The sequence below is a fragment of the Lynx rufus genome, unplaced genomic scaffold (genome assembly GCF_022079265.1).
Source record: "Lynx rufus isolate CCGP_SWC_20201006 ecotype Redwood Valley unplaced genomic scaffold, mLynRuf1.p SCAF_28, whole genome shotgun sequence".
In the NCBI taxonomy this organism is placed as follows: Eukaryota; Metazoa; Chordata; class Mammalia; order Carnivora; family Felidae; genus Lynx; species Lynx rufus.
This window is the reverse complement of record NW_025814843.1, coordinates 8,818,202-8,829,896: the sequence shown is the minus strand read 5'-3', so window position 1 is coordinate 8,829,896 and position 11,695 is coordinate 8,818,202. Positions and strand designations below refer to the sequence as shown.

General features: G+C 46.3%; 1 protein-coding gene across 2 annotated transcripts in view; it reads left to right on the top strand.

Annotated features, from left to right (window-relative positions):
• Positions 1 to 11,695, top strand: part of USP43 (ubiquitin specific peptidase 43) — a 61,909-nt gene that overhangs the window by 25,832 nt on the left and 24,382 nt on the right. For both annotated transcript variants that reach the window (XM_047090118.1, XM_047090117.1), the window contains exons 5-9: positions 641 to 776; positions 4,152 to 4,287; positions 5,592 to 5,727; positions 7,963 to 8,074; positions 11,457 to 11,560. In XM_047090118.1, the coding sequence (XP_046946074.1) occupies positions 641 to 776; positions 4,152 to 4,287; positions 5,592 to 5,727; positions 7,963 to 8,074; positions 11,457 to 11,560 (624 nt within the window). The remainder of the gene's footprint in view (positions 1 to 640; positions 777 to 4,151; positions 4,288 to 5,591; positions 5,728 to 7,962; positions 8,075 to 11,456; positions 11,561 to 11,695) is intronic.

The following is an 11,695-nucleotide window of genomic DNA, read 5'->3' as shown; positions in this document are numbered from 1 at the left end:
ACGGTGGTTGGGAACGCTGACTCCGGGGCTCGTCTGTCCGGGGTTCACATCCCAGCTCTGTCCGTGAGCTGTGCAGGAAGGAACACGAGGCACACTGGATGACCTAGAGGAGTGAGCCCCAGTGCGCTGGTGGGGACAGTAGGAAGTAGAATGAGACACACAAGAGAGTGTCCAAGGGAAAGGAGTCCAGAGGGGCTTGAGGCGGGGGGCGTGGGGGAGGGTGGGCGGAGGGCAGAAGGAAAAGTGTCCTATTACTGAGGGGAGTTTCAATAAAGGACAGTGTCATCAGTGGTCTTGAATTGTAGTGGAAGAAGCTTGACCATTTTACATAACAGATTTCAAAGTTTGCTTTTGCTGAAGGCGATGGATTTAACAAACGGAACCTTGAGATCGCAGATCTGTACTGTGATTGTCAATCAGATGCCTTTTATTTTCAACTAGCTTTAGAAAACTATGTGGGGAGCGGAGACCCTCGGGGATTTGGCTCTCCGCCGCCACCTGGTGACGGTGTACCTAAAGTACAGTTGGCTTGACCCGGAAGCAGAGATTAGCCTAAGTGTGTTGGACTTTGACCCAATGTCAGTGGTGTTGGCAGTTCATGTCCATCCTGTAAGAATGTGGACACCTTCGTGTTTTCCAGATTCTTGAGCGTCACGTTGGTCTTCCCCTCGAAGAGCCAGCGGTTCCTGCGGGTTGGCCTGGCCGTGCCAATCCTCAGCACAGTGGCATCCCTGAGGAAGATGGTCGCGGAGGAAGGCGGCGTCCCTGCGGATGAGGTGTGACGGAATTGCCCGGGGGGCCCGGTCACCGAATGACTGGAATGCTAACTGGGCCCTCTGACCAGGGCTGTTTAGGCTAATTTCTGGTTCCCAGGTGACCCCCTGGTGACTCGTGAGTTTCTGTTTGATTGGTGACAGTCCCTGGTGTCTGTCTGGGATGACCGAGCCTTGACCTCTCCCTGCGTTTACTCAGAATTGCCAGAAAAGGATGAGCAAAATCGTCATAATTGCGACCCTAGTAATTGCGACGCCAGCAAACCCTCCGTGGTGTTTCCCAAGTGCTGGGCGCCATTTTATGAACTTCATTCGTAGCCACTTTCATTGTCATCACCTTGCGAAGTCAGTACCACAGTTCTCCTCCTCCTACCGGTGAGCTGGTGAGCCGAGAGGGGGCCCTGAGAGGTTAAGTGACCCGCCCGAGGTCACACAGCTGGTAAGCAGCTGACCCAGGATTTGCGCACAGGTGGTTTGACTTCACGGCCCGAGCTGTGTACTTGCACTCCTGAGAATAGGAACCAGGACACTGAAGGGGCGATAAGTGACAAACGAGCAGCTACTGAGGATGTGTGAGAGAGGAGGTTTAGGGGAGACTGGGAGGGCTGTGCACTGCCTTTTTTTTTTTAAAGGGGTCTTGGTAAGGAGGTCGGATTTACTGTGACTTTGAGGGCAGAACTCGCAACAGGGACCCCCGTGAGAGGGCAGGGTGGAGGTGATGGTGGTCAACAGCCATGTGGCATAATGGGAAGGGCTTGGAATAGGGTCCTTCTTAGGATTCAGTCAATCTCTACTTTTCTGACCTTGGACAAAGTAAGCAACCTGTCCTCTGCATCTTTAACTGTAAAATGCAAATTTTACATTTCCCCCCCCCCCGACGACCTCGCAGCATTTTTTTTTTTTCAAATTAAAAAAAAAAAGTGTTGGGGCACCTGGGTGGCTCAGTCGGTTGAGCATCCGACTTCGGCTCAGGTCATGATCTCGCGGTCCGTGAGTTCGGGCCCCGTGTCGGGCTCTGTGCTGAGAGCTCGGAACCTGGAGCCTGTTTCAGATTCTGTGTCTCCCTCTCTCTCTGCCTCTCCCCCGCTCATGCTCTGTCTCTCTCTCTCCCTGTCAAAAATAAATAAACAAAAAAAAAAAATTTAAATGTTTAGCCTTTCTGTTTAGGAATAACACACATGCTATAAAGGATGTGCACCTTGAGGGTATGGTTTGTTGAGTTCTGTGCACATCCATCCATGTAACCTCCAAGATTATTCACTCTGTGGGCTCCTTCCTGCCCCCACCCAATCAGTGCCTCTGATCTTATCAGCGTTTTTACGGGGGTATCACGTGGGGGAAAAGCGTGTATCTTGCTTGGTGAAGTCAAAGTGCTCTTTGGGGATATATTGAGAGAGAAAGAGAAAATAGGACAGAGGGTGACAGTCTTGGGAGAAAAACCACAGGGGGAAAAAATACCCAAAGGGGGATGTCTGTGAGGTGGAGTTGGCACAATTCAAAGAGTAAAATAATTGTCAGAAATTTGAGAAGTCTGGTGCGTAGGGAGGTAGGAATCACTTGGGATTCCTAAGTGCACAGGCAGGCATTTTGATTGGAACTTCAACCCTGCTTGATTTTAACTGGCGGGTTTATTCCCCTTACATTATCTATGATCATGGATATACTTGGATTTATTTGTATTTTCTTTTTATGCTTTCTGTTTACCCTGCTTTCTCTTTGATTCCTTTCCCTCTCCTTTACTGCTTCTTTCCTATTGAGCAATTTTTATTTCATCTCTTCTGCTTTGGAACATATATATGCTATTTCGATGCTTCTTTAGTGGTTGTCCTTAAAACGCCAACATGCATAATTTAGCAAAGTCTTATGTTAATCTTCCCAAACAACACAAGGATCTTGGCGTGCTTCAGTCTCCCTTCCGCCGTTTTATTATTGTGGATATTATTGTCCAGTATTTTTTTCAATATTTATTTATTTTGAGAGAGAAAGAGAACATGAGTGCATGAGCGGGGGAGGGCCAGAGAGAGAGGGAGAGAGAATCCCAAGCAGTCTCTGCACTCAGCATGGAGCCCAATGTGGGGATGCCACCCAGGCACCCCCTGATTGTCCGGTATTTTAATCTCTCCTCCCCTTTCTCCAGATGTAGTAATGGTACTAGTTGTTATTATTGTGGATTTATGTAGTCAGCGCATGTTTACATTTACTAATGTCTACCCTTTTCTTTGGCTCACCATTTCTTCTTAAAACTCAAGTTTTTTTTCTGGATTCTGTTTGTTTGTTTGTTTGTTTGTTTGTTTGTTTGTTTGTTTTAACCCTGAAATGCATCTCTTACAAGAGAATTTTGTAGCTAGTGTGACTTGAATGGGTTAGATGTGTTGAGATGTTGATTCCTTCAGCCCTCGAGGTGACAGGACCCTCGAGGTGGTCACCCCTTTTCTTTGCTACAAGACCAACTTCTGCTTATCCCGGTGTTCCATCAAAATAAACTCCACATTTACCGTGATGTGAAAAAAGTTGGCAAAACTATTTAGAAGTTCTTTCACTGGGGGCGCCTGGGTGGTGCAGTCGGTTAAGCGTCCGACTTCAGCCAGGTCACGATCTCGCGGTCCATGAGTTCGAGCCCCGCGTTGGGCTCTGGGCTGATGGCTCAGAGCCTGGAGCCTGTTTCCGATTCTGTGTCTCCCTCTCTCTCTGCCCCTCCCCCATTCATGCTCTGTCTCTCTCTGTCCCCAAAATAAATAAACGTTGAAAAAAAAAAAATTAAAAAAAAAAAAGTTAAGAGTGTTTACTGTTAACAGATCTCCAGTGAAAGAACTTCTTTTTTTTTAAAAAAAAATTTTTTTTTTCAACGTTTATTTATTTTTGGGACAGAGAGAGACAGAGCATGAACGGGGGAGGGGCAGAGAGAGAGGGAGACACAGAATCGGAAACAGGCTCCAGGCTCTGAGCCATCAGCCCAGAGCCCGACGCGGGGCTCGAACTCACGGACCGCGAGATCGTGACCTGGCTGAAGTCGGACGCTTAACCGACTGCGCCACCCAGGCGCCCCAACACTCTTAACTTTTCATCTGAAGAGAGCTTTATTGTATTGTCATTGCCTGCATGATAGTTTAACTGGGTATAAAATTTAAAAACAAATTCCCCCCTCTCCAATTTTCTTCCCCCATCTCTTCCCTCAGCAGTTTGAGGGAAGAGATTGTTGCCATTGGGGTATCTGTGGCCAATCTAATTGTTATACCTATTCTGTTTTATTATGAAAAATAAGTAGTGTTTTTCACCTAAAAGAGTAAAAGAGATGTTTGAGACTATCAGTGGCTTTTGGATTTCTTGCTTAAGTTTCCTTTGAGAAATTAAGAGGGAAAATTATCTTCCTTATTCCAGGTGATCTTAGTTGAACTGTGTCCCAGTGGATTCCAGCGGTCTTTCTTTGATGAAGAGGACCTGAATACCATTGCAGAGGGAGATAATGTATATGCCTTCCACGCCCCTCCACCACCTGGCCAGGAGATGCTCTCGGGTACGATGTTGCTTTGCGTAACCGTATTCGGATATTATGAGTTATACATTTGAGAGTGTACTCCTTGCATGCTAAGGCATAAGACATTTACTTTTTGAATTTGGACCTGTCAGGCTTATTTTCTCTGATATTTGCTGTACAGATGGTTGATTATCAAGAATTATCTAATCACTCAGGGGTTCTCAAAACCTTGATGAGTATCAGAGTCACATGGAAAGCTTGTTGAGGCAGAGGTGTGAGTCCTACACACACAGTTTCTGGTTGGGTAGGTCTGGGGTAGGACCCGAGAACTTGCATGTCTGACGGGTTCCCAGGGGTGCTGCTCCTGCTGGTCCTGGGACCACCCTTTGAGAATCACTATTCAGAATAGGTGCCCGGGTGATCTTTGTCTTTAGGACTCTTGTAGTTCAAGGCCTGTGTTTGCTTGAAGTAAAATGGTTACAGATTGGAGCAGTAGATGGCCAGAAAGGTTATTAAATGACTTTTGTTAACAACCCCACTTCCTGATGCTTGCTTTTCCTGAACTTTGCACTGGCCTAGAAGGTCAGTATCCGACAGTCTTCCGTGGCAGTTCATTATACATTCTGGCCCAATTAGCTAGTCAAGAAGGCCTGTATTTGGAGGAGCCTGGGCCAGCGTTGCCATATAGCCCAAGTGAATCCTGTGCCCTTGGTCATAACCTCAGCCAGCCTAGGTGGCAGGCCATGGGAACCAGGTGTCTGGTTTCTCTGAGTCAACAAGGAGCCCCTGTGCCTGGAATCTGGAACAGGGCATTGACTGGCCCTGATTATGTTATAGTTCAATGAAAAGGCCTTCATGTCAGGTTCAGTCAAAGGTAACACACCTGTGCTTTGAAAGTCAGATTTTCAGACCGGAGTGGAAATTGAAGATTGTCTAACTCTTCCACATCCTCAAGGGTGAAGATTCTTACCTTCTATGTGTTCTTCTTTCGTTGGCTGAGAAAGCCAGAGCCAACTCATGGCTCTCTGATCAAGGCATAAAAGCAGCCCGAATCATTTTGGAGTATTTTTAAGATTGGTTTTGGGACGTGTTCACTAAAATCCCTGCCCACGTTTTAATATTATGGGCTGAACACAATGGCAAATTCACTACCATGTATATGACCTTTGTATACCAGGTATCAGATGGCACAGGGGTCACATATCTTAATATCTCTTTCCTTAAAGTGCTCTGGAGTCTCCCAGGGGTGGTTGATAGATGCTCAAAAGAGAAGAGGGGCAGGAGAATCCGGGGCTGTGCCCCAGCGAATTCTTTAAGAATGTACCGTAATTGTCTCTCTTTAGCTCACCCACCTGGTCTTTCCATCTCCCCGCGCTTGGCAGCCCATGGGGGTCAACCGTTACCCCCGCCTGTCCAGAGTGAGAACAAGGTGCTGATCCTCCTCTGTAACTTGGCGGGGTCCGGGCAGCAGGCCAGCAGGTATGTTTCATTCCATCTTCTTTTTATGTGATGCCTGGGATGTGTAGGCATGGACTTGGAATTCTGTCTAGAGTAATTTGAATTTAATAAAATCAAACATCCATTCTCAAGGTTAATCAACTGGGAGTAAGGTACTTTCTTATCATGAGGATCACCAGTAACCGCCTTAAGCAGATGGCGAACGAGGGGCTCCTGGTGGCTCAGTCAGTTACGCGTCCAACTTCAGGTCATGGTCTCGCAATTCATGGATTTGAGCCCCGCGTCGGGCTCCATGCTGACAGCTCAGAGCCTGGAGCCTGCTTCCAATTCTGTGTCTCCCTCTCTCTCTGCCCCTCCCCCACTCATGCTCTGTCTCTGAGAAATGAATTAACCTTAAAAAAAATTTAAAGAAAAAAAAGAAAGAAAAAAGAAAAGACAATAGCAGGGGTGCCTGGGTGGCTCAGTTGGTTAAACGTCTGACTTCGGTTCAGGTCATGATCTCGCAGTTCATGGGTTCAAGTCCCACATCGGGCTCTGTGGTGACAGCTCGGAGCCTGGAGCCTGCTTCAGATTCTGTGTCTCTCTCTCTGCCCCTTCCCTGCTCATGCTCTGTCTCTCTCTGCTTCTCAAAAAATGAATAAATGTTAAAAAAAAATTTTTTTTAATTATGATATAGGCTATAAGTAAAAAAAAAAATTTTTTTTGAAGCCAAAAAATTATAGTATAGACAGAGAAATATACATTGAAATCATTGTAACAGAATAGGCCAAAGTGTAATTAAGTATTATATGATAAAAATGGTATATTTCATATTATTAGTGAATGAATTATTCAATATGTAAGGGGGGCAAATTTATTTCTTTTTATTTGATATAATCAATTTTTTTACTCCCACCATAGATTTGCATGTATATGTTCTAGATTAATTGAAGAACTAATTATAGAAAAGGAATCCATAAAATAACTTGAAAATCATGTAGGGAAATATGTATATCTTTGGGTGGGGGACTATTTTAACACCTAAGGCAGGAGGCTATAAAGAAAAAGGCTAACGTTTTAGATGCATTAAACATTTTAAGCACAAACAAGAAGAAAATATTTACATCAGATGACAGGTGAAGGGCTCATAATCCATCGTGTAAAACCTAGCTCTGAAATTAGCGAGAGAAATGCTCTTAGTAAAACGAGGCACAGAGATTAATGTTAGCTCACGGAAGAAATACAAGCACAGATGAAAATAGTCCGCTTTGTTAGTAGCAGAAGAAGTTCTAATTGCAATAGAAAGATGCTGTTCACCTTTCAGATTGGTAAAGGACTTTCAAAACCTGACAATACTCATCCTGGGCCAGTGTCAAGGGAATGGGGCCCATGGTGTGGTGTGGATGGTGTGGCTTTTGTGGAGAGCAGCTTGGGTATGAATAGCTTTGGTCTTGCAAATCCGCTTCTGGAATGTTATCCCAAAGAAACAATCAGTCACGTGCACCCATAGGTATATGTACAAGAATATATGTTGCTCCTGCCGTAGGCAAGCATCGTTCAAATTAAAAAGTGGGAAGCAGCCCAAATGCCTAACAGTAGAGAATAAGGTCAATAAACCCAGAAGACGGCGCACGGTGCCTCTGTCCCTCCGGACACACCGCCTCAGATTTGTGCTGTGTTTCAGCAAAGTTTGTTCAACAGTGTGACATTTCCTGTCCCATTGGACCTTCATACAACCTTGCGTGATGTGGCCACGGGACAGTCAGTAGTTGGTGATTTGTCCAGCGGTACCCACGGCCGAGCCACGGAACTGTGGCCGCAGCCACGTCTGGCATTCTTGGCACTCCAGGCCTTCCGCGTTGTGTTCATCAGCTGGGGATACGGAAAAGATTCCCGTTGATGAGAATGCCCCTGATACGCAAAACCATCGGTGCGTCGGCTGCACTGGGCTCCCTCTGGCTTAACCCCTGCCTCGCCTCCCTCTGGCTCCGGGGTTCTCTTACTCTGCCATGGGGAGGAGAGCCCCAGCTCGGTGATCCTTTGCAGGCACCTGTTGCCACCACTGTGTCTTTCTGTGACTTTGCATTTCTGGGCCTACTGTTTAACCCAGTGCGTCCATTCGCAGCGACGGTTCTCGGACGGGCAGTTTTGTATTATGCTGGGTGCTTAACTCTTCCCCGGGGGAGCGGTGGTCTTGAGCAGAGCAAACGCTCATGATTGTCGAGTATTGTTGGTTTTTCCTTTGCTGAGATAACCCGATGACCTTGGATTTTTCAGGTTTGGGCCACCTTTCCTGATACGGGAAGACAGAGCCATTTCCTGGGTCCAGCTCCAACAATGCATTCTCAGTAAGGTCCGCTATCTCATGAAGAGTGAGGCCCCCCTCCAGGTCAGTGTGTGTGCATGTGTTGTGGTGGCTAGAGATGGGGGTAGGCATCTAGGAGTAGCTCGGGACAGACAAGAATTTGCTGTTAATGAGAGCATTCAGGGGCGCCTAGGTGGCTCAGTCGGTTGAGCATCCGACTTCGGCTCAGGTCACTATCTCACAGTTCATGGGTTCGAGCCCTGCATCAGGCTCTGTGCTGACAGCTCGGAGCCCGGAGCCTGCTTCGGATTCTGTGTCTCCCTCTCTCTCTCTGACCCTCCTCTGCTCATGCTGTGTCTCTCTCTATCTCTCTCACAAAAATAAACATTAAAAAAAAATTTTTTTAAATAACAAACTCAAAGGCAAAACCCCTTTTGGCCCTGCTCATTCATTTATTCTCAGATTGGTAGTTTCCAAATAAAAACGATATGCGCTGAAACCATTCCTTTTAGCCCCTAGAGTATCAGACAATATTCCGATGGCTGCTTGCAACAGACAATGTCAAAATTTTGAGGGACAGGTCGGGAGCCCCAGAATGTCAATTCCCTCTGACTATTCTGTATGTCAGGACTTCATAATCCGTGCTCCTTCCTGCTCAGGGAAGACCATACATTTAATTCAGGATTTACGTGAAATAACACTTTGTCAAAGACCTTCTCCGCATCCATACCCACCTTTATCTCTTAAAGGATTTTTTTTGGTTTTTTTTGTTTTTTTTTTTTTGCTCTACAGACTGCCCAGCAGATCTGCCGTGGTGCCCAAATTAGAGATTCTAACTTCTAAGTAGGTCAGAATCTCTTGTAATAGCTCCAGGTTTCCCCGAACCCTGTGCTCCTGATTTTTGCAAGTGTGAGACCACGTTTATGTGACGGTTGAACTCTGCTGTCTTCCTTCTCCACCTGGTCATACCCGCACTTTGCTTCCGCACCTCTCCGGCCAGTTAGTTTTCAGAAGCCCCTGGGGCAATCAGTGGGGCCAGCAAAATGCTAATAGAGGCAGCCTCGCACTATGGATGCTTTTTTACAGACTCATTGGTACATGTGTGGATGGGCCTGATTTTCTGTAGGAATGACGTGTTCTGAATGGTTGTGAGGCTCCTAGGAGAGCCCATCCGTTTGACCACGTTTCAGCACCATATTAAATCCTGGCTCGGGGTGGTGATCATTTGAAAAGAACACATTGAGAATTCTTAACCTTGAGCCAAAGAGATTAAAAGTAGTGAAGGTTCAGGGCGCCTGGGTGGCTCGGTCGGTTGAGCGTCCGACTCTTGATTGAGGCTCATGATCTCACGGTTTGTTGGTTCGAACCCTGCATCAGGCTCCGAGGTGACAGTGCAGAGCCTGCTTGGGTGTCTCTCTCCCTGTCTCTCCCCCTCTCTCTCTCCCTGCCCCTCCCATGTGCTCTCTCTGTCAAAAAATAGATAAAATAAACTTTAAAAAGAAAACTAAAAAAAAAAAGGAAACAATGAGGGTTCTAAAATGAATTTCCCTAGCTACGAATGAAGGGCAGGAGAATGTCTTACAGAAATAACCTATCTGGTGGACAGAATGAATTTGTTGGGAGGGAAGTTTCTTTGTTTTTCTAGTTACAGCTGAGGTCATCTCTGACCATTTTAAGAACTATATTTGCTTTACTTGAACACTCCATAGATTTTGTTTTTAATTTGTTTTTAATGTTTATTTTTGAGAGAGAGAGACAGACCATGAGTAGGGAGGGGCAGAGAGAGAGAGAGAGGGAGGGAGACACAGAAGCCAAAGTAGGCTCCAGGCTCCAAGCTGTCAGCACAGAGCCCAATGAGGGGCTCGAACATACAAACTGCGAGATCATGACCTGAACCAAAGTCAGGTGCTCAACAGACTGAGCCACTCAGGTGCCACCACCCACCCCCGTTGATTATTTTTAATGGTGGTAAAATATACAGAACATTTTAACCATTCACGAACGTACATTCGTTATATTCGTGATGTTGTAAGACCATCACCATTATCCTCACCCCAAATTTTCGTCATCCCTACAAAAACTCCGCGCCCATGTGATGACTCCCCAAGCCCCCAGCCCTTTGCCCCTGGCAGCTTCCACCCTGCTTTCTGTCCCTATGAATTTGCCTACTCTACCTATCTCATAAAGCAGAATCATGCAGTATTTGTCCTTCCGTGTCCGGCGTAGAGCCTTTCCAAGCTCCACACATGCTGCAGCAGATGTCAAGATTTCCTTCCTTTTTAAGGCTGAGTAATATTCCATTGCGTGTGTAGACCACAGGGTGTTGATGCACTCATCTGTTGATGGACGCTTGGGTTGTTTTCACCTTTTGACTTTTGTGAATAATGTTGTGTTTTGTGAATGTTTAAGACTGCCTTCAATTTCAGAAATGTTAGAATATGGAAAAAAACACCCACACACCTTAGAATAAAAACAGATGTAGTGTTTCCCTATGTGGCTTGTTTTGAAGTGTGTAAATACTCACTAAGCATTTCCTATGTAAAATAGATGCTAACTGGGGCACCTGGGTGTCTCCGTTGGTTGGGTGTCCTACTTCAGCACAGGTCCTGATCTCACTGTCCGTGAGTTCGAGCCCCGCATCGGGCTCTGTGCTGACAGCTCGGAGCCTGGAGCCTGCTTGGGATTCTGCGTCCCTCCCTGCTCACACTCTGTCACTCTCTCTCAAAAATGAATAAACGTTAAAAACTAATAAATAAAACACTGTTCATGGTTTTGGAAGATTTAATGTATTACACGGTGTTAGATCACCACATTAAAAGGTACAGTGTGGGGCGCCTGGGTGGCTCAGTCGGTTAAGCGGCCGACTTCGGCTCAGGTCATGATCTCGCAGTCCGTGGGTTCGAGCCCCGCGTCGGGCTCTGTGCTGACAGCACAGAGCCTGGAGCCTGTTTCAGATTCTGTGTCTCCCTCTCTCTGACCCTCCCCTGTTCATGCTCTGTCTCTCCCTGTCTCAAAAATAAATAAAACGTTAAAAAAATAAAAAAAAAAAAGGCACAGTATGTATCTTCTGGAAAAAACAAAGACCTTTGTATCTCTAGGTTTTGAATACTAATTTTTTTTAATGTTTATTTATTTTGAGAGAGAGAGAGAGAGTGTGTGCTTGTGAGTCTGGGAGGGGCAGACACAGAGGGAGGGAGAGAATCCCAAGCAGACTCCACACTCAGTGCAGAGCCTGACATGGGGCTTGATCCCACAGCCGTGAGATCATGACCTGAGCTGAAATCAAGAGTCGGATGCTTAACCAGCTGAACCACCCAGGCACCCCTTGATTACTAATTTTTAAGGGAATACTCAATATAGACTATAAACAAAAAGGGTTATGGTCTTTGAGTAATTTATTTGCACCTGAGAGTCTCGGCGAAATCAACGTGACGATAAGCCGGTGGCTGTGTTTTTGTCTCAGCAGAACCCGGGGTCTCTGTTCTCCATCCGGGTGGTGGGGCTTTCTCTGGCCTGCAGCTACTTATCCCCCCAGGACAGCCATCCCCTCAGTCACTGGGCAGTTGACAGGTAAGAGGACTGTTCCAGATTTGGTGAGAGAATGAGTGCAGTTGTATTTGACCGGGCTCCTTTGAGGTTCTGGGTTAGTAAATTGGTTGTAATCTGAGCTGCTCTTGGTAACTTGCCTTCCAGTCCGGCCACTCG